Below are 22,973 nucleotides of genomic sequence, written 5' to 3'. Positions count from 1 at the left end.
AATAATTTCTTGTCCACATTTTGTGGTGATCAAACAAAAAATCAATAATTCAGTTCTGAAATAACAATAACGTTCATAAATCTGTGTATGTTGGTGAAAGTTAACAAAATGAGTTTTTTTCAACCAATCGATTAAATTTCCCTGTTTTTTATACATTTTGTCTACAGTATTTGTCTATTCTTTGTAAAACTTTTTAATATTACTTTACCTTATTAGCATATTTGTTGTCCATAGGTTTGCAAAAGCAGTTACCTAATGCACTGGGTTAAAAACTTACCCCGTAGTGAAGGCATTTGATGTAAGGTGTTGAGAAGAACTTTTCCAAGACTGGCTTGTCTGCATCGCAATCTTTCTTATCGTCATATTTAATACAAGGTATAAGAAAAGGAAAGAAGGCAGCAGCTATTACCTGCAAACACGAAGTTAAGTACATGTATTTGTTTTTTTCGTGCTGAGTATTTTGTGCTTTTAAATACCTGAGAAGTTTCCTTATATCTCCTTTTGGTTTCTCAATTTTACGTTGGTGGGCTTTAGTTAGCAGTGTGCCTTTTTAATACCAAAACCAATTCCTAAAAATGATCTTAGAGCTTTGGTAGATCAGGTATATAAATTTGGTAGCTGCTAGACTAATTCAAATTGTGCAGTTTAATTATATTACTTTCTTCAGACAGAACCTAAAAAACACACATTTATTCAAATGTTTCCTTTTAAATGTACATGTATAAATTTTTGAAACCATCTCCATGAAATATTCTAAGGTAAATAATAAGTAACATTTTGGCTGATGTTTCATCTAATGACAAACATGATGAGTTATCTACCAAGTGGTATAAGCTAAGCAAAATAAATGGTTTAACATTGACAGAATTTTTCAATTTTCTCTGCAGCAAAAGATTCTAAACAATCTTGAACAAAATTCAATATAGAAATCATTAAAATCAAAACGACTTATATAATTAAATACAAAAAGCTCCCAACATTCAACAGGTTCTTTTACTAATATATAAATTAATTTATGTAGCTCAACCAATGTTTTTTATTGCTAAATTCCACACTAATGGCCATTTTGTAATGTAACTTAAAATAACTAAAAATCCATTTTACATTCCTTCTCCACAAAAGCGATTGTAACCCATTGGTCTAAAGCAGGCATGGTAAATGTGCGGCTTTTAGGCCACTGTGGCCTTTTAATGCTTTAAAGCAGCCCTTTCATTGCTGGCTAAATAAAAAATGAACATATTTTTTAATCTGAATAATCAAAAATCGATTCTTAGTATGGCATCTTAAAGAAGTAGCTTCCCATTTTGATGGAATACTGCAGCACTAATGAGTTATCACTGCTCTTGTCCTGCAGTAAAATTAAATATTTTTTTGCATTGTGAATTCCCTCCAACAGTTCCTTTCCTCAACAATATATACAGCAACTTTGTGACAGTCAGTTTTTCGGTGCACCAATGGCAAATGCAGCAAAGAAATCAAAGTGTTCAATAAGTGAAAAGAATCGTGAATTCAACAAAGAGTGGACTGATTAGTTTGTTATGGTGGAACTGCCAAGATGTCAAATGTTTGGACAGTGTAAAGACCGTGAAAAAAAGCAATGCAAAGATGCATTGCAATGCTAAGCATGGAACAGTATCTAGACAGATGTTTAATAGAGGACATAAATGTAATACTGATCAGCAACAGAAGAATGTTATAAGGACTCCTACTGAGAGCAGCCAAAAGGTCACTTCAGCAAGCATGAAGATAGTTCACGAAATCAGCAGGTGGGAAAAGCCATTTATAGATGAGAAGTTAATCAAAAATAGCATTGAATATTCAGCTGATGTTATAAGTTCTGATAGAAAACCTAAAAAAACTTTTAAAGGTCTACCCCTCTCCCGTCGTACAACAGCTCGTTGCACTGACGTCTTGAGCCGGGATGTGCAGCGACAGTTACAAGATAAATTACAAGGTTTTACAGCATATTCAATTGCACTCGATTAAACAACCGATGCAACAGATACAGCCCAGTTAGCTGCTTTTATTCATGGAATAGACAAAGAGCCCACTGTTACGGAAGATTTGCTTGCTCTCTGCAACATGCAAGGTCTTACAATAGCAAATGATGATCGCTGAAATATGAAAAGTGTTAGAACAAAAAATTTTAATGTCAGCAAATTATATTCTATAGCAACAGACAGAGCCTCTACTATGATTGGCTGTATCAAAAGTTTCAGCAGTTTACAACTGGAGGAGCTCTATAAAGGTTGGATTAATCCACTTCCCTTACAATCTCACTGCATTCTATATCAGCAAAACTTGGCTGATCAGGTAATGAAACTGAATCGTGTTGGGCTATCAATGATGTTGTCATTTATCTGCAAAGGAAAGGATTGAGACATTGTCACTTCCTCCAGTTTCTCAATGATATCGAATCAAAGTTTGAAGATGTTCATATTTTGAGCAAGTACCCTGGCTATCAAAGAGAAATATGTTACTCTGAGTCTTCAACCTGCTAACTGAAGTAAAAGAATTCTACAGATTGCAACAAAACAGCTGCCGGAGTTTCATGATATTCCATTTTTGGATTACCGTTGCCTTGTGGATAGGATGCTGCACCTTAATGGATTTAACACTAAACTGCAAGGTGAAAATCAGCTAATTAGTTGTATCTATCGTACTGTTGGTAGTTTTCCCAGTTGACAAAATATGTTGGACTCCCAGTTAAAAGAGGACAGTGTAGATGTACAAAGCTTTCCAATGCTTTGTGATCAGCCAAGTGAACCACAGCTAAAAAAGGTATGCTGATGCTGTGTGATTTAAAGCAAGAATTTTAAGCCCAGATTTCATGCTTTCAAGAATTTTAAAAGAGAGCTCTGTTTGTTCTCAGCAGTGCTATTTGCAGAAGGCGCTCCAATCTTATCTTCAACTAAATTGATTGATTCTAAAAATGCTCTCATCTGCTTTACGCTGTTCAACCCCGGTCAAGATCTCACCTATGCCTATTGTATGCTTTTTGTCTAAAATATCTACAACTGAAGGCCTTTGCAGCATGAATCATGAGTGCGTTCCAAAACATGTACAGGTGTGAACAATTCTTCTCAAATCTTCTTACTCTTCTGTCAAAAATAAATACAGAACAAGGCCCACAGGTGAGCACATTAACAATATTCTTCACCTCTCTGCTACAGACATTATGCCACGATACACTCAAGTCATGGATAACATTCAATGCCAAACGCCTCATTAAAAGAGTTGTGTGTAAACATAAATTGCTGTTATCATGCTAACAATATCTTATTTTTGCTTTCTATGAGAACTAATTCATGTTTCTTTGCGTTTCAGGACATTTAAATGTAAGTGATGCAGTCATTGCAATAACTGGACATAGTTGACTTTCTTCCAGTTTCCACGAATTCCTAAAATTTTATTTGATAAAACAATATCCCAAAATTCAGACTATGAGCAATGATCTTCTGAAAAACGGTGATATAGAGAGGTAAACATTCTTTGGCCTGCAATGGTTGTTAAAAGTTATTGGACATAGGTGATGGTGGTCTTTCATCAAATTACCATCTGAAAATGGGTTTATGCCCGAAAAGGTTGCCCACTCATGGTCTAGAACATCTGACTTGTGAGAAACCGATTGAGGACTCAATTCTCGAAAGTTACCTAGTAGTTGTGTCCATCCATAGGCTTTTCTTTGCAACTGGGCATGTCTCTAATTGTTAAGGTGCTTATGGCACTAGACACAGACATGTCTCATAAACATTTTATCAAACTTTTTGGGATTTTGCTGGTTTATTGGCAGTTATATTAACAAGTTAACACGTTACGCAAACTGCTTTAAGAAAACTTTGTTATTGTGTTAAAAAAAAGTTGAATAAAGAATAAAATTACCAAATATTCTAACTAGATATGTCAACACTGCACAGGCATTTGTATCCAATTTGCAACGTTGGCTAAGCAAAGCACAGTATACCATTATAATCTTTGTTATAAAAAGACAAGCTCATCAATTTGTGTGAAGCAGAGGTAATGGAGTTATTGTTGGAGGTAAGAACCAAAATTACGTCTCACGAGATTCAAACTGCATATCTTGGTATGGTGGGCCAAAACTTAAACCACTAAAACAATCAATTGCATTTTTCAATTTGCTAACAATTGTGCACATATTTATACCATGTGTTCTATTAGTACACCTGATGATATCCCATGACTAGGTACTTGCTTTCATGAAATAATTTTTTTACATTTTTTGATAAATCGCATTTGAGCTTAGCTAAACGCATTTGATCTGACAGAAAATGCTTGAATGAGTTTATACGACACCGGTGGTTTTTGGTAATAATCTGGTCTACAGACTTTAATATTAATCTGAAGAATTAATATAAATTACTACAAACCAGCATGGAGTATTTTTGTGGGGATATATCGCCTCGCCAGATATTTCGAAGTTTGCTGTAGCAAGCATCAGTTGACAGGACACTTTTTAAGTTTCCATGGTAAGACATCGACAGGATGGTGCAATCTCCCCAACTTGGGTTGGGTCTTGTGAGAAGATAATTTGTGAGCTGTTGACTATCTTCCCAGCAGTCTTTTAGAAGACCCACAGCAATGTTTTCAAACTTTCTAAAAAAGTCACACAAATTAAATTTAACATAGTTTTAAAAATGGCAAGAATTACTTGAACTTATTTAAAAAAATTTATACTACCTATTAATAAATATAAAATATTTTATTAGTTAAAAAAATTCTTGCTTGAAATTTGCAACTTTAAACATGAAATGCTTGCAGAAAATGTTTCAATTACTACATGTACTTCTCATTGCATGTCATGTTTAAGTAATTGCAAATCAAATCCTTTAATTGTGTGTGTTAATACATATTTTTATTACAAGTTACTAAACTGCTTCAAATCATAGAGTTACAGTGGTGTGCAAAATTATGGTAACCCCTTTGCAAATTTTTGGCCGACGGCATCTCTTGTTTTATATATCATGCCAAACTAGCGTAATTCCTTATATCTACATATCATTTGGAAGCTAAATATATGATCTTTCCATTTAATTTGGTTAAATTATTTGTTTCAGTGTTTACAAAATATTAGAAAACATTATATTGTATTAAAATACATTTTAATTATAACTTTTCTTCAAATGCATCACAATGTTAAATGTAAAAAGTCATTCAACTGTGTGGTCTCTCACAAAAGGATTTATACAGACAGTACATCGTGGATTATGTGACTAGCTCTGAGCATAAGTAACTATTTTGTGTCCTGATATTGTCTCGTTCAGGCTTGGGGTGCCTTCAAAGGATCTTAGAGAATCAAGTGTGAAAATAACCAAATAACTACCTTACATATAGCATAGAGCGATAGCATAGGGAGGAAGGTGCTTTCAAACAGTAAAGCAGCGCACTAAGGGAATTTGAGGATACTACGAATTTTGATGTCGTTCAAAGAACAAAGTTAAATGTGTAATATGAAAATTAAAACAATAGTCACCAGCTGACCGAATGAAAGAAATAATATTTGAATGATTTTCGATTATGATACATGCAATAAAGGCAATATTAGGTGAGAAAATTAAAAAAAACACTAGAGAAACACTGAAGAAAAGAAATAACAGACAGTCAATGTACATATATACATATCTAATAAAGAGAGATATAACCAGCAACATGGAATAATAAAATTTACTGAGAAGAAAGTGTTTTAAAAAATAAAAAATAAAATATGACAATCAAGCTTATTAGGATACAACATGTTCATAATATATAATGAGTAGAATATGTATTGTTTGTGATTCAGTACTCTCTTCAGACAGAAGTTAAGTTATTGCAGAGCAAATTCATTATTATGTTTGCTAAATTATTATAAAAGAAGCGAACCTGCTTGACCAGATATTTAATTTAAAATTATCTTCCCAAAAGATACTACATATGTTTAAACATTAAGTCATTCCAAATTATTATATTGACCACTTTTTTGTTTTACAGCAAAAAATAACGTATTAGTTTTGATAGCAGATTAAAAATTAAGAAAGGGCAGGTTGTGGACCAGCTTATGACTGCAAAAATTTGTTAAATAAAAATTCAGCCTTCAAGGTACTAGGCATTGATTTGTTTGAGATACGGTTTTACACAAGTTAAGCGGAAACGAATTTGGCAAAAAAGTTTTGAATATTCAAACTTACAATCTCTAGACTGCATTGAGTCTGTTCCAATGTATTAACCTAATTTACATGATTGTTTAAGTAAACCTTTTACAGTATAATAGAGAAAAACATCAAGAATACTTGACAAAAACCATAAATTTGTACTTTATTCTGCAAAATTCTCACATATCTCAACAAAAATATGTACTTTTTTGCATCACTCTACACAGTCTCTTTAGTCTTTTTTTATTTAGACAGGAGTTTACTTATTAAGTTAAGTGGAAAAACATGTATAAGCTATTGAAGCAAGCTTAATTATAGCTGAGTCATTTGTTATCCTCGTTGATATTTATCTAACTTGCGCCAAAAATAAAATCTTGTCATACCTTGAGTTCATCCGGTACAAATTGGCTACTTCCTTCTGTTCGTTCTCTTTAGCAATTTTTGCAATGGCTTGCATTACTGATGCTGCTACAACAGCTCCAGCTAATAATAAAAAGTACAGTAGAATTATGATATGCTAATGAAACAATTACTTGGATAATAGTTTGCGTTATAAGTTCATGATTTCAAAAAGAATAATTTTAAGTGTGGCAAGCTTTAGATGAAAATGTATATATATTTTGTTGAAGTTAAGCTAAAAGCCTTAAGACGCATTTGCATTTTAAAAATATTTAATTCTTTGGGTAAAATAAATGTTATTTAAAAAAACTTATAGAGGTAGGCAAATCAGAATTTGTGGCTGTACTTCTGATAAAGAAAATAAATCGAACAATTTGTTACTAAATTGGTACAACTACTACAGCTGAGTAGATGAGTCATGCACGTTGGTTCATGCTCCTTTTACTCAAAATTTGCTATCAACTTTAGAAGAAAAGACTATCGAAATTATGTTCTTGTAGACATTCAAGTAAAAAACCGCTTTCAGGTAAATTTCATGAGTTATTGGTACTGATGAATAGAACTACTAATTCACATGATTTTTTTATTTATTTATTGATTAATTGATTTATTGATTTTTTTTAACTCCAGCTGTCAGAGGGCAACTTATTTCCAATAAACGAGTTTTCCCTAGTCAAGTAGAGTTACCAAAGGGTAATTTTAGCAAATGGTAATTTATGAGAATATTTTTGTAGTTGCTGTTCAGCAATAGAGCTTTCAATCATAATTAAGTTATACTTGATGTTTAACATTGGAGGCATCATACTATGAGGTGAGCTGGCAAAATTGAAACCTAAACTCTGTCAGCATTTTACATAGAACAGCTTTCTTATATTTAAAGCTTTTCTAGACTTTCAATATAGACCACTTTAAAATTCTAATGTCAAGCCTAGCACAATATCAGAAGCAAGAATGATTCAGGTTTTTGTCAATAAGCCGTGACAAAGAAAGCGTTCTCCTTAAGTATAGGCATTAATAAAGCTTACCAATATTGGGTTTGCTGATTTCCCAGAGTGTTTTGGCAAGATGAAACTCATTAAAAATTACAGCCCATAGAAATAGATGCTTGACCGGGTCTTCACCAATATCTACAGAAAATACACTTCGTTATCAAATGCTGTTAAATAGTGTTCTTCATAATAGATCAGAAAACAGGTAAGAGTCAAACAAACAGCGGCAAACTCAAAAAGAAGCCTTTTAAATTTTTACATAATATTTGCAACATGGAAAATTCTTTTTGAATATTTTTATATCTATTGACATTGTATAGAATTATATTATAAGGTTCATTTTTTGCCTACAGGTAAAATAAGTTAAATAACATCAGCTATAAAAGACATGCAGTTGGTGAAATGTAAGAAAAAACCATAAAACTTAAATTCAGTCATATAAAATAATTAGCAAATCAATCTACACGTATGTATACGTAGTGCCTGTACAACACATAAAGCTTTTTGGTTTTCTTATGATCTGAAAGCCTTAGGTTTTTGTCGTGGATTCTATTTTAACTGCATATTTACAGCTTTAAAATATTCTATCTTTCTTGGACCGAAAGATACCTTTACAATACGAACACTATTCAAAACCTGAAGCAACCTAATCATGTAACAGTGGTGTTGCATGCTCAGGGCTTTGTGGCCAAAGCTATGATGAAGTCTGTTGCAATCAGAGCAGTTGCAAGTAGCCCTAGCATATATGACAGATAGATGAATGTAGATGAATGGTTGTTACAGCTAGGTTAAGCTGTTATGTTTTAGATAATGTCAAGCTGAAAAATGTAACAAAAAACGTTATGGTAATCTAAAAGGTTTTGAAAAAGGCCTTACAGGTCAAAAATAGTAGACTGGGGTAGCTGATGGAGATAGTGTGACAAGTAGAAAAAGTGAAGTGAAAAAATGGTGAGATGAAAACTAGTAACAAGCCAGTTGACAAGATAATGGCAATCCAGAAATGACAACATGACGGCCAAACGATTTTAAACATCACATAGTGCAAAATTGAAGAAAGCAGAGTGACGTTCATAATTTGTCTTGGTTTTGAAAATGTGTAGAGAGGCAGCTCAAACCGTTGGCCAATCTGCCGCCAGCAGATAGGCTATCAAGTGTTTTAGCCCAACCTGACAAATGGTTGGCAGTGCTTTTTGCAGTGAGAAAAAATTTGTGAATATATTGCTAGGCGAACGGTTTTTGTAAAAGCCACACAAAACTGTCAGATCTACTGGTATTTTAATGAAACACATTATAATGATGTCGATAACTTGTATCTTCTATAATTAACTGGTCACATAACTGATTGATGTGTTTTCTCAATACTCCTTAATAGGAAGCGCTAAAACACATCAGCCACTACCCGAAATCCATGAAGAAGGGAGTAAGGATGTCAGTACTAATGGCAGTGTCAGTGGAGATAATTGTCACAGTAGCAGCAATGGGTTTGATGGTGGTCACAGTGGCGGTGTAGAAATAATAGACACAGTTGTCTTGAGAGTAGCAGTATGCAACAATGTCATTCTGGCCATGTCACAAGGTCTCAAAACTTAGAAGAAAGGATGAGACCCTAACAGAGGCAGGTAGCATGGCGAGTATTGCAAGTATGGTAAGTTGTTATGTATAATGATGTAGTTATGTACAATGAATTGATCTACTTTGCAGTTCTAATATTGTCCAAAAAGAGATGGTTCATTTTAAAGGAATTAAATATTAAAAAGATAGATTATGTTTTATGATCGGGGCTATGGGAACCTTATTACATTAACGTTTGAGGTAATCATAGTTGCATATGGTGGTTGCAGTTGTGATAGCCAGTGGATTGAGTAGCAGAGCTAATATATGCATAAATGGGTGTAGTAAAGTATGGTCATTCCTTGAAATTGTTACTTGCGAATAGCTTTCCATTATGTATGCAAAGGAATTTGAGCACAAAACAATATCTAAATCATTATATTGAGCAATCAGAATGACCCAAGCCCAGTAAAATCCTAAGATTGCCACTTTTGTTGCCTCCTGTATGCCTACACGAGGGTTGCTCAGAATTGGCCGCCACTGTTGTAACCACAACCACTTTTCATACCAATCTGGATTCCGTGTTATTTGAGCAGATTGAAGATTGTGCAGGCTGTATAAATGTGTGTAATGAAATATGGCCATTTTTTTAAAATTGTCACTTGCAAGTTGCTTTCTATCACATATGTGATGGAATTTGAGCGTGAACCAATATTGAAAGCATTATATCGAACAACCCGGACTATTCCGACCAACTAAGCTCCCAAGATTGCGACCTTTTTTGGCTCTTGTATTCTTACACAAGGATCGCTCAAGGTTGGCTGCCACTGTTGATAACCACGGCAACTCTTCATACCAATCTTGTTCCTGAGTTATTTGAGAAGTGCGAGAGTCGTGCGGGGTAACAGTAGGCACCGTTGCCTCTAGACTTGAGGGCTGCACCCACTGTGGACCCAAGGGTGATATGGCTCTCATGGGACATTGCATCTTTGTTCTTTTAGTTCTCATCAGAATTCCTTCAATTCGGCTTCGGAACTTTGCTAAATTCTTGGCACTCTGCAGCTTCAGCCAAGTGTTTTGACAGTTATTACTCAACCTTTTACCTGACTTTAACTTTCCGTTTTTGGCTCTGGCCAATTTAATATTACAGCTGAACCTAGCTTGCAGCACATTAAAGACAGCCTTCTATAAGTCGGCTTGACCACAGTTTTCCTTTTCCTCTTGCACCGCTTCTCGAAAGTAGAGTAAACTGGCACCTTCTGTTAAATCATCTTTTTCACCTTCTCTTTGAATCGCCTTATGAATTGCTTGACGTCTCTTGATATAAAGTGCTATGATGTTTTAAATTGGTGAGCTTGAGCCAAAGCCTTGGGTACCAACATCATTCTTTTAAGTACCTCAGCAAAATTGTCGGTAACTCAATCCGTGCTTCGAGCAAGTCTGGCGCTTATCTTGTTGCTAACCCTTTCAAGAGTACCTCACAGATTTCTGAAGGTGAGCTGCCTATAAGCAGTTGAGGCTCTTTTTGATCAGGAAGTCGTCTCACCTCAGAGCAGTTCTTCTCCTGCACTATTTTCTTACTATCCCTAGGATAACTTTGGCTTGAACATGCAGAGGTTCACCGCTTTTTGTGAAGGCCAGGATCCGCAATTCTTTTGCTGCAACCAGTTTAAAAAAACTGCGATGTCACTTTTACTGCTCAACAGGAACTAAAACCCCTGAGTGCAAAGCAACCAGACAAATTTATACATATTTTGACAATATATAAATAGTTACACACAATCCAATGTGTGCGCAAACAATGAATAGCATGCAAGAGACTGCAAGCAATCTCTGTCTCTCTTAGCTCATCTAGGCTCCTTATATATGCTCTCAAAGTTAGCTGTTTCCCCATGAGTCTCTTAGTAACTGTTTAATCTCAGCAGCCAATTCTCCCCAAACTGGAAGCTTTTCTTTTTGCCATGCCAGGGTTCAGCCCGATTGTTTTACCAGCCTAATGGTTGACCAGGCAGCCAGCCCTAGCCTCAGCGATCTTTCTCAACAAAAACAGCCTCTCTGATAATACTATGGTAGTCCAAAATTCAAAAGCGCTGCGAGGCTGTCTGTCTGTTTTTATTTTTCTCTATTGGTTTAGCTTTTTCCATTTACCTTTCTCTATTCCATTCCTTCATTCTCTTTATTTTTCTTATCTCTCTTTTACCATCTTTTCCTCTTACTTTATCATGCTATTTCCTCTATTTCTTTAACTCAATGTAGCTTCCTATCGCTCTCTCCCTCTCTCTCTCTCTCCCTCTCTCTCTATCTCCCTCTCTCTCTTTCTCTCCCTCTCTCTCTTTCTCTTTCTTTCCATCTCTTCCTGTTTAAGCGCTACATCGCAATCTAATTATAATAATCTAAAAATCCTAATTATATCTAGCATTACACGGAATCCTTCTCTTTTCTACTCTCGATTTTTCTTTCTTTATCTCACTCTTTATTTCCTGTTTTTTTCTTGTTCTATGAAAAAAGTGTTTTAACAGAGACTCTAGTAAAGATTTATATTTCACCAAATGATGAGTTAGTAAAGTTGTGTAAACAAACCAAAGTCAATAAACCTTGACAGCTGGCTAACTATTGATATCAATACAGGTTTCCACAAACTGTGTTTTCTTATGCTCACCTATTGTTGTGCCATTACTTTTAGCTTAAGCCGGGTTTTCAGGAGAGCAAGTATTTAAAGCATCGAGGTAGCAAAAGTTGTTAGAGCCTATGGCAGTAAGCCATTATGGCATAGCAAGAGTTGGTGCTACTTCATGCTCAAAAACTGGCAGCCCAAAGCCTTGCAACCTTTGAAATGAACTGATTATTCCAGAAAGTCACAAAAAAGTTCAAGCTCTATAATTTTTAACTATTGATAGACGGTACCTACCAACTAAACTTTCTGCTTCAACATGTAACTACTCACCTTCCCTTTCATGCATGTGACTATGATGGTCATTAGCAAAAAGACTGCTAAGGGAAGCTCTGACTTGAGGCAAAAAATCCTGTTAATGAAAGAGAGCAATAGTGAAACATTGAGAAGATATGGTATAACCTACTGCCTTCTGACAGCCTATAACAGTTTTTTAATCCTTTGGCTGGAAAAACGACCAAAATATTGTTTACCAGTTGCGTGGGGAAATGACATTTATGTTGATTTCGGTAGACGTTTATAAAGCTGTCGCCTAGTAACCTTAAACAAAGGATATGAACACTAGCAAAATTTAAATATCACCAACAAAATATTAGTCGATGATTTAAAATATGAAATGATTATCTGAGAGGCATTGCTTTGTGCTAAAAGCTAAACAAATCACTCCTCCTTAGAAAAGAATAAAACTTGGAAAAACCAGTCAACATCGGCTCGACTTTCAAAACAATTAAATTAAAAATTATTTGATCTTGTAATCGTTAGTGATTTTTTGTCTGATCAGAATAAAAATAATTTAGATGATAGAAGTGGTGTAAAGTTTTGGACTTTTAATATTCTTGGAATACACAGAGAAAACTGATTGTTATGGTAGATCGTGCGGCTAGGCTATAGCGTTTGACTCTACCAAAATAAATGCTTCCAAGCATTTCATACAGGGACAAATGCACATGGTTGTATTATTTTTTGTAGTAGTAGATATGTAAATGAATGTTTATGTACAAAATATTTTGTTCATAGAAATGTATTTAAGATTTAAGCTATGCGTGTTCATAAAATATCGATTTTTTTGAAGTTTGAAAAATAACTTACACGACTTTCGGGTGTTTTTGCCAGGCTTTTACCCAGCCAAAGAGTTAACATCATGCACTTCATCAACCACTTTTAATTTCATTAATACCAAATAAAATATTCCAAAAAATTTTCTCCTGAACTTTTACCTAAATTCAATAGTCATGACTGTACCATATATAACTTAACTGTGAAAACATCAACAAGTTATACAAAAATTTTACTGAGCAAATAAGTTCATAAGTTTTGCACTAACGCAGCCAATGGTGAAGTTGGTACTACATCTGCAATCTTTCAAAAAAGGTTTTAAACCTGACATATTGTAATGCCATGCGAAAATTGCATACTGAAAGGGGAAGATCACAAGTTTTAATGCCTTTACATTATTGGACGAAGAAATCTAGTACAGAAAACTTTAGAAAGTGCTTTTGAGCCAATATCAACCTAACAAAGTGTTCTTTTTGAAAAATCAACATTTTCGTTAAACTTTCCAGTAAATGATTGTGAATTTTTTGCCATTTGATAAGTTGTACTTGCTTTTCTGGTAGAAGTGCTAAAGAATTGAGAAAGCACAATCCAGAATAATCTATGATTCGTTTCTTCAGAGTCCTCAAGTTCTTTCAAAGACTGTCAAGTAGAAATAGGCATAGAGGATATAGCACGCAAACAGCAATTATCTCACTCTCAACAACTTCATCAGGTAAAACTTTATCACTGACCATTAGCTATTGAGAAAGAGCAGATATTATTTTAGGTTAGTGTCTTAAGATTAAATCAGCAATTAACTTGTCTTTAATCAGTTACATTAGTCGGTTATGAATATGGTTTCTCATGTAACTTTTTGAGAACAATACGGCTTATTTAGTGTTTTTTTTTCTAAAATTCCAGTCAATTAAAGATGACTCAAAGTAAAAAGTCATACTAACCTTTCACTTTCGGCTTGCTTAAAAAGTATACATTTAATTGGGAAGTTCATTTTATTTCAAACTGCATAGAGTAAACATTAGTAGTGATTTGTTACTCTGAGACATAGGTTATGTAGTAAGTTAACAATATCATCTTTTTGTGTATGCAACATCCACTATTATAATTATTATATATTGTAAAATAACCTTCCGAGTTCCTTACGCGCTCCAAAAAAATTTAGTCGAGTGCAGGGCAAAAAATGTATATATTTCCCAAACATAAAATACAGTCAAAGTAGGGCGCATACAACTAACTGCATCGGATGAGACTTTCAAGTGCTATGATTTTCTCTGCTTATTTGGGCTTCTTATACAAGCGTTAAGCTCCGCCCCCTTCAAGTCTGGCTGGCAGCGTGTGCATTGGTTTCGGTATAAAAGTTATGCGTCTTGCATTAGCCGGACGGAGTATACCCAGCCACAGGCTTGATAGCCAAACTGACTCTGTTCTTCATAGCAGCCGAGATGATCTCACTCATGCCGACTTTGATTCTTTAAGTCAAACTGGCTATAATAGTCCTGCCACTACTACACAATTTTCTCAAGCAGTTTACAATTGCTCTTGCTCGGCTGGTCACATATGTAACTAGTTATTGACCTTTAGCCGGAACACTTGGTGCTAGTGTTCATCCAGTCTACACCACCATATTATGTTCTATTTGAATCACCAAAATATGAATAGTGAGAAGTACAGTTGTGAATGTACCAACTTTGCCTCTTTGCCATCCAAGTGCTAAGCAATTTAATGGTTTTCTTATTTAGATCAATGTTTATATTTATGAAGCTAAGAACACTAATTATGAGCAATCGGTAGATTAACCATTAAGCTTACTAACTCATTGTTAATGCAAGCTTTTTTGTTTCATTTTAAATGTTACTGAAAGGTTTCTGCTCAACATTTTTTATCCACTTGCAGTAAAAAACCTTGATACTAACAATTTTGAAGCATTTGCGGTTAAATAGTGAAATCAATATCAAATTGTTTAAAAGGTAGCCTGCTGAACTGAGGCTTTAAATCTCTCAATTATGTTTACATTTAGTTTGAGTCAAAGACAAAAACAACAATCGTATCATTAATTTAAAAATGCCAATAAAGTGAAGACGTTTATTTCTTATTAAGTTTTATTTCTGAAACTGATACATATTGTGCTTTAGTCTTATGACCAAAAAATAAATTTCTTGTAGTTGTAACGGAAGCACTTTTGAAAAATTAAACGGTTTAATGGTCATCAAAACAAACTATCGGGAAAATCAAAAAACTTTATATTTTTGTGTTTTGTTTGAATCACAATTTATCACAACATCACTGTCTGTGTAATGTATTTTATGTGTACATAGCTTGCCCAATTTTTTGTGACTCTTTCTGTGTGCCTATGACCGATAGTGAGAGTTTATGTTCTCAGAACTGATCATATCATATATGGAAATTATTACTATGATACATTTGAAATGCTGTGCCCTCTGAGCAAGGAGTTCTACATATATCGTTGACATTTCTGTTGTAAACTTTGCACTTTCTTTAGTCTTACTATAAGACATGAAGATTTTTGATTATTTTGGCGAATTTTTTATTTTAATCATTAAAACTAGCAGCTAAACATACAAACAACGATAGACGCTATTAAGATTGGCCAAATCAACACAAACTCAACCATGGTTGGAGATTCTTGCAGTTGTTGAAAATACTTTATAGTACTCACTGACTGATAGAGAAGTTCCAAGCAATCTCTGTCTGGGCATATCTTAGTCAGCGCTGGGCGTTCACTTCGCTATTCAAATATAATGTATTAAAGGTCTACATGAACTTTTAATGAGCCACATTTCATCATATCTAACTTATGATAGACAGGCTAAAGGTTAGAAGTACCTTTAAAAGAACTAATGAGGAGCAAAAGGTTGCTTTAATTACTAAATTTTAATCTATGTAATTGATTGAATTTTCCATAATTTTGTGCTTTTGAATAGTAATAATTATTATGCTCAAGCGGCACAAAATTTAATAGTTTTGCTAATTGTTAAAACAGTTATAGTATTTCAAGCACACTTTAAGTGCTCTAAATAATTAAAGTAATTAAAGAAGTTAACACGCTTAATCAAAACCAAAACTAATCTAAAAAAATTAAATCGAACAAAAAATTTGCACAAGCAAGTTAGCATTTTTTATACACTCTGATGAAGTGAAATTCTTACCTAAAACATTCGGTATAACATTTCCAAACACTCAAACAAAAGGTTAATATGTTCAGAGAAACTATTATATGCCATAGCTATCACTGTCTAGAGCATAAATATTATTTTTAGAATTTCATGAATTTCGTTTGATTTGTGACAGTATGATCAAATTATAGTTTTGGTCATTGGCTGTTGCAGTACAACGGATAATGAAACCAAAACCCCAAATTGTTGGCAAAAAATTAAACTAAATGAACTGCAACCAGTAAAACAATTTCATTGTCAAAGTGCCTTCTTATCAATGTGAGCTGAAACGACTTTTGGCCAAATTGTGTAAAAGTAAGATGAGTGAAAGAACTATAAATAGAGTCAATTTTAAAGTACTCCAACATACAGTAAATATCACATTACAAAAAACAGATATTTTAATAACTTCTGTAGTATATCATCTATCGAATATTTTATGTTTTACATGTCTATGGTTTATCTGTAACACTAACACTTCTTTTGTACCTATAACTAATAAAGTGCTTTGACAGTGTCTTACAAAATCATATCAGAAAAACTGTATGTGTTTGAAGTTTGTCACAATTTTTTGCTTTATTTCAGACCACTACTACTACTGTCAATAATTTTCTTATGGTCTTTAACTGCACAAAAACAAAAAAGTGGAAGTCAGCTACTTAAAATTCTGACTTTCATGTTACATAACTGTAATGTTTAATAGTTTAATTAGATGTAACACGATGGAAACATCTTTTGGTTTGAACTGAAATGGTTGTTAGATTGTCTGTTAGAAATCTATAATTTTGCCTGTAAAGAAGATCTCAAATCAACATGTAACTGTAATATTGAAAGCAATATGTTTTATCATCACTATGACAGCCTATTAAAGACAGGTAAGAGCAGGTTTCGTCTTAGCAGAATAGCAAATATATTTATTTTAGGGGTACAGATTAAAGAGGTAATATAAAATTATATTTTAAGTTATATTAGGCCTACATGAAATTTCACTTGTCTACTTTGAAATGTCTTCTTTTTGCAGTTATCTTTCACTTTTTATTATTAAAATTACTTGAGAACTTTTCAGGTGTTTCATTAATAAAATTTGAATGTTTGCTCATGTTTTTGTGTATCTTTGCAGTTTAATTTTCAAAATATTCCTTGTTTTACCAGCATTTTCCATTGGATTATTCATCAGAATTACCTTTTGTAAAAGCTTGGTCAAAATATGCAGCATATAATTCTACAAGGCAAAGTATTTGTAAATTTTACATAAACACTATAGAGAAAAACTATTGGAAGGAAACCTATCTCAATGTCTAGTGATTTTGAGCACTGAAATACTTTAAAAAATTTCATAGGTTACTTGCTCAATGTTATTTAACACAGTGATTTAAATTTTTGTTCAGGAAATTTTGCAAGTCAACAGTTTTGTAATTTCATGCGATCGTAATACTTTGTTTGCCTTGTATTCAATCAGCAAGCGAATCTAAATCTAGTAAAACTTGAAATAGTCAAACTTAAAACTCAATCTCACTGGAAAATTAACAGTTTTGATTCATGAATCTGATACATAGCTAGCATTTTACTACCAAAATTTGGAAATAAAATGCTAGTTATGTATCATTTAAAGATCAGAATTTAATTCGATTTAATGAGCCAGAATCATCCAATGATTCTGGTTATGTCTACCAGATTTAGCTTAGAAGAACCATAGGATTTAATATTCAATACATTCAATATTCAATACACCTCTGATCTGATAAACAATTATTGCTCATCATAGCTGATGATAGTCTGCGGATTTTTAAGAGAATTCATCAGCTGAACTCTTCAGACCTAGTTCAGATATTTTTCTTTATGACTACTTGTACTAACGTGCATTGAAGCATTCACAATTTAAATTCAATAAGCAATAATAGGTTGTTTGTAAATATACATATAAAAATAGTATATGACAGGTTCTATGTCTTTGATTTTAGATCTGAATTTAGAAATATACTTACATCAAGTTTCAAAGCGGAAAATAAACATTTCTTTCTTGTCTTGTGCATCTTCTCTATATCAAACACAAACACCTACAAACAATACACACTTTGTATAAAATTAGTATTGAATTAAGAAATTCTGCAAAAACAAGCTTGCTAGCTTTAAAGTCGTATATAATTGTTTCTTGAAGTTTCACTAAATGCTAAGCATTTTGGTTTTACATGTAGCATGTTGAAAATCATCTAAATTATTATACAAGTAGTATTTCTAACAACATTACAAGTATTCAAGTATTCCTTAGCAGGTAATTAATGATGATACAGCTAATTTCTGATAAAATCTTGTTTATGAGAATTTTTTGTTGTTTATTGTTCTTCAAATCCCGAGATTTTTATTAGTGAAAATTATGGTAATTTCATATGCACTAAAATAGCAAAGCATTTTTTGCAACCTAGAGCTCAATATATATATATATATATATATATATATATATATATATATATATATATATATATATATATATATATAAACTATAAATTCCTAAGAATTATGGGCTAGTATTACTAAAATTAGAGTGCTCAACAAATATATTGGAGCAGCTATATACTAATAAATTATTTGAAAGCAATACTTATCTTTTTTTTCCAGCTACTGTCAGTTTCATGATATTCTCATTCGTCAGGCTGTGTTGGAATAAACAAGATGGTGACTAATCTCTTCTTGGCTATTTTTCCCTCCCTTTTGTTCTTATTGTTTAATAAAATAACTGCTAATGACCAACAAATTGCCCAACAACTAGAACTTGACGACCGCATTGAACAAACCGCTCGAAGAGATGCCTTTATCACTATAAAAGACCACAAACCCAATTTTCCCAATAACCCTACTCACAGACTAATCAACCCTACTAAACCAGAACTTGGAAAAGTTAGTAAGCACATACTTGAGAAAATAAATAAAACACTGCGAACTAAAACCCATGCGACTTTATGGAGAAACACTACAGAAGTGATAGATTGGTTCAAAAACATTGCTAACAAGCAAAATTACTCATTCATCTCATTTGACGTCTGTGAATTTTACCCTTCAATAACACATGAACTACTAACTAATGCAATACGCTTTGCTCGACAATATACTACCATTACTGACAATGAAGAACACATAATCATTCACACAAAAAACGCATACTTGACATATGGACAAGAAACTTGGAGAAAAAAAGACAATGCTAGCATGTTCGACGTGACTATGGGAAGCTATGACGGAGCTGAGACTTGTGAACTGGTAGGGACTTACTTACTTTCTTTACTTCCAGACGAACTCAAACGCAACACTGGACTCTATCGTGATGACGGACTTGCAATCTGCGATGGCACACCTCGCAGCATCGAAAACATGAAGAAACAAATATGCAAAACATTCAAACAGAACAAACTAAAAATCACTATTGAAGCTAACCAAAAAATCATCAATTTTTTAGATGTAACCCTAGACCTAAACAGTGGTACACACAGCCCATACACTAAACCCAACAACAACATACAATATGTTCATGCCCAAAGTAACCACCCCCCTAACATCATTAAAAACTTACCAGAAAATGTCAACAAAAGACTCTCTCGACTCTCTGCTAACAAACATATATTTGAGCAATCAAAAACACCATACCAGCAAGCACTAAATGACAGTAACTACAAGTACAGGCTAAAATACAAACCAGAAACCACAACTAAAAAACGTAACAGGCAACGAAAAGTAATATGGTACAACCCACCATATAACAGCAATGTACAGACTAACATTGGCAAAATATTCTTAAAAATTGTAAACAAATGCTTTGACAAAAAGAACCCACTAGGCAAAATATTCAACAAGAACACAGTAAAAATCAGCTATTCCACAATGCCCAACATGAAGAATAAAATTGATGCACACAACAAAAAAATCCTTGGTAAAAGCAATGAAACTCCAGTAAATGACAAAAACTGTAACTGCCGTGTCAAAAGTGAATGCCCGCTTAATGAAAACTGCCTGCAAAAAAGCGTGATATACCAAGCCAAAGTGACACGACTAGACAACAACACTACTGAATCATACATAGGACTTTGTGAAACTGACTTTAAAACACGATATAGTAACCACAAAACTAGTATCAAAAACAGCACCAAGCGAAACGCAACTGAACTAAGCAAACACATTTGGAAACTGAAAGACCAAGACATTAACTACAAACTAGACTGGACTGTACTAAAACAGACAAAATCCTACAACAACTCCAGCAAAAGATGCAACCTATGTTTGACAGAAAAATACTACATCATTAATAGACCTGACTTAGCAACACTTAATAAAAAATCTGAATTAGTCTCAACCTGTCGTCATTCCAGAAATTATCTTCTCTCTCATTTTGTAGCTACTAACCAACAGCCAATCAGAAGAAGAAGCAATTAAACAATAAGAACAAAAGGGAGGGAAAAATAGCCAAGAAGAGATTAGTCACCATCTTGTTTATTCCAACACAGCCTGACGAATGAGAATATCATGAAACTGACAGTAGCTGGAAAAAAAAGATAAGTATTGCTTTCAAATAATTTGTTAGTATATATATATATATATATATTTACATTCACATATTTACATATTCACATATATATATACATTTACATATATATATATATATATATATATATATATATATATAACGTGCTTGCCCACCACCTGGAAACTGCTCTCAAGAGTAGTTGCAGACACACTGGAAGAGCACATGAGTCCCTATATGACCAGTGCTCAGAAAGGAATTGGACGCAACACCCAAAGAGCCAAACATCAGTTACTGGTGGATCGGACAGTCTGTCAAAACAGAAGGAGAAGGCTTACCAATCTTGCCATGGCTTGGATTGACTACACAAAGACCTATGACTTGATTCCCCATAGTTGGATACTTGAGTGCCTCAGTATGTACATGGTTCACCCTGCTCTTGTCGCATTCATCAAAATGTCAATGACTAAATGGAAGACGGAACTGGAGGCTAATGGCAAAAAGCTAGCAAGTGTAAAAATTAAGCGGCGCATCTATCAAGGTGACTCCTTATCACCGCTGCTCTTCTGCATATGTCTAAACCCTCTAAGCAGTATGCTGGAGAGGCCTCACTATGGGTACCAGTTTAAGAGTGGCACCAAGATAAAACACCTCTTCTAAATGGATGACATCAAGCTGTACGCTAACAAAGAAAGGGACATTGATTCACTAATACACCTCACTCAGGTATACAGCAAGGACATCAGAATGACCTTCGGTATTGAGAAATGTGGAAGGCTAACTCTTAAGAAAAAACCATTCTATGCTCACAGGTGGCCTAAGAATGCCAAATGGTACCATCAAAGATATAGAAGAAGGGTACAAGTACTTTGGGATTATGCAAAGCAACATCAACCACGAAACCGAAGTACGACACAAAGCCATTACTGAATAAAAGAAACGCCTTCAGCAGGTCCTACAGAGCCAGCTCAATGCCAAAAACCAAGTCATTGCAATAAATACCTACGCACTGCCAGTAATAAGATATCCAGCAGGCATAATAAAGTGGACTGAGGAAGCCATCAAGGAAACAGATATAGCAACTCATACACTGCTGACCATGCATGGAGCACTCCACACAAAAAATGATACTACTAGATTGTATCTCGATAGGAAAGATGGTGGTAGGGGACTCAAAAGTGTACAGCAGACAGTGAAAGAGGAAGAGCAAAGCATCAAAGCCTATGCAGCCTCCATGGCCATTTCAGGTAAGTTGCTAGCTGAATTTCAATTGGCTGCTCTTACAATGAACCTTCGCCCTGATGATGAGGAAACTGACTGGCACACGAAACCTCTTCATGGCGCTTACCACCAACAAATATCTAAGGTTGGCGATCTTCACCAGACATATATGTGGCTGAACAAAGGAAACCTAACGGCCAATACAGAATTGTTAATCATGGCAGCCCAGGAGCAAGTGCTCCCAACAAGGCAACTCTCAACAAAATCTATCACACTAGAGACGATCCTAGATGCAGACTGTGCAAAGATGCACCTGAAATCATTCAACACATCATCAGTGGATGCAAACAGCTAGCGGGAAATGCATACATTGAGCGGCATAACCATGTCGCAGGTGTGGTGTATAGAATTCTATGTGAAGAGTATGGCCCTAATAAACCACAACACTGGTGGGAAGCTCCTGGTAAGGTCAATAAAAATGACCGCAATAATATCCTCTGGGACTTCTACATCCGGACTGACAAGCATGTCCTGGCAAACCAACCAGATATAGTGGTGGTGGACAAAGAGAACAAGAGAGCTATTATAATAGATATAGCAGTATCCAATGACTACAATATAGACAACAAAGAAAAAAAAAGGTAGAGAATTATCTCCCTCTTGGAGAAGAGATTGAAAAATGCTGGAATGTAAGAACAACTGTAATCACAATAGTCATTGGGGCACTGGGTGCAACAATGCCGGCGCACAAAATGGGGCTTGCCCAAATACCGACAGCAATCAACTCAAGTGAGTTGCAGAAAAGTGCGCTACTGGGAACATCTAAGATCTTGAGGCGAGTGCTCAAACTCCCAGGTCTCTGGTAGGAGACCCTAGTTAGAGCAGAAACTACCACCCATACAGGTTAACCGAGTTAAGGAAACAATTTCTACATATGTATATATATATATATATATATATATATATATATTTTTTTTTTTTCTCAAACTCTGTGGGTCCATGTGTCCATTCATCAGAAATCCAGCCATAGATCTTAAAATCTTGATTTTCACCGATCTGACGGATTCGAACTCACGACGGCTCTATCATCGACAAAGGATTTATCTGTCTGCTCTACCACTGAGCTATCACACCATAACGATCTGACGCGTTTTCATATAAAAGATAACGTCGTACGCGTGCTAATTATTTTATCCTTGGGTTTTTTACAAAAATAGTTTGAGATTTGTTTGCCTCAGAGCTCAAACATAAATTTGGTTT

General features: G+C 34.3%; 1 protein-coding gene across 1 annotated transcript; it reads left to right on the top strand.

The window, feature by feature from the left end:
• The first annotated feature begins 18,652 nt into the window (after positions 1-18,652).
• On the top strand, positions 18,653-20,877 carry LOC137402443 (uncharacterized). Its single transcript, XM_068088942.1, has 2 exons — positions 18,653-19,940; positions 20,738-20,877. The coding sequence occupies exons 1-2, from the start codon at positions 18,653-18,655 to the stop codon at positions 20,875-20,877; spliced, it is 1,428 nt and encodes a 475-aa protein (XP_067945043.1).
• Positions 20,878-22,973: the final 2,096 nt, after the last annotated feature.

This window comes from Watersipora subatra, chromosome 8 (assembly GCF_963576615.1).
Source record: "Watersipora subatra chromosome 8, tzWatSuba1.1, whole genome shotgun sequence".
Lineage (NCBI taxonomy): Eukaryota > Metazoa > Bryozoa > Gymnolaemata > Cheilostomatida > Watersiporidae > Watersipora > Watersipora subatra.
This window is presented reverse-complemented; position numbering and strand designations above follow the sequence as displayed.

Coding starts and splice junctions, on each gene's coding strand:
- LOC137402443 (XM_068088942.1), top strand. CDS start 18,653: ATGGTGACTAATCTCTTCTTGGCTATTTTTCCCTCCCTTTTGTTCTTA. Junction 19,941..20,737: donor TCCAGTAAATGACAAAAACT/GTAACTGCCGTG, acceptor CTATATGACCAG/TGCTCAGAAAGGAATTGGAC.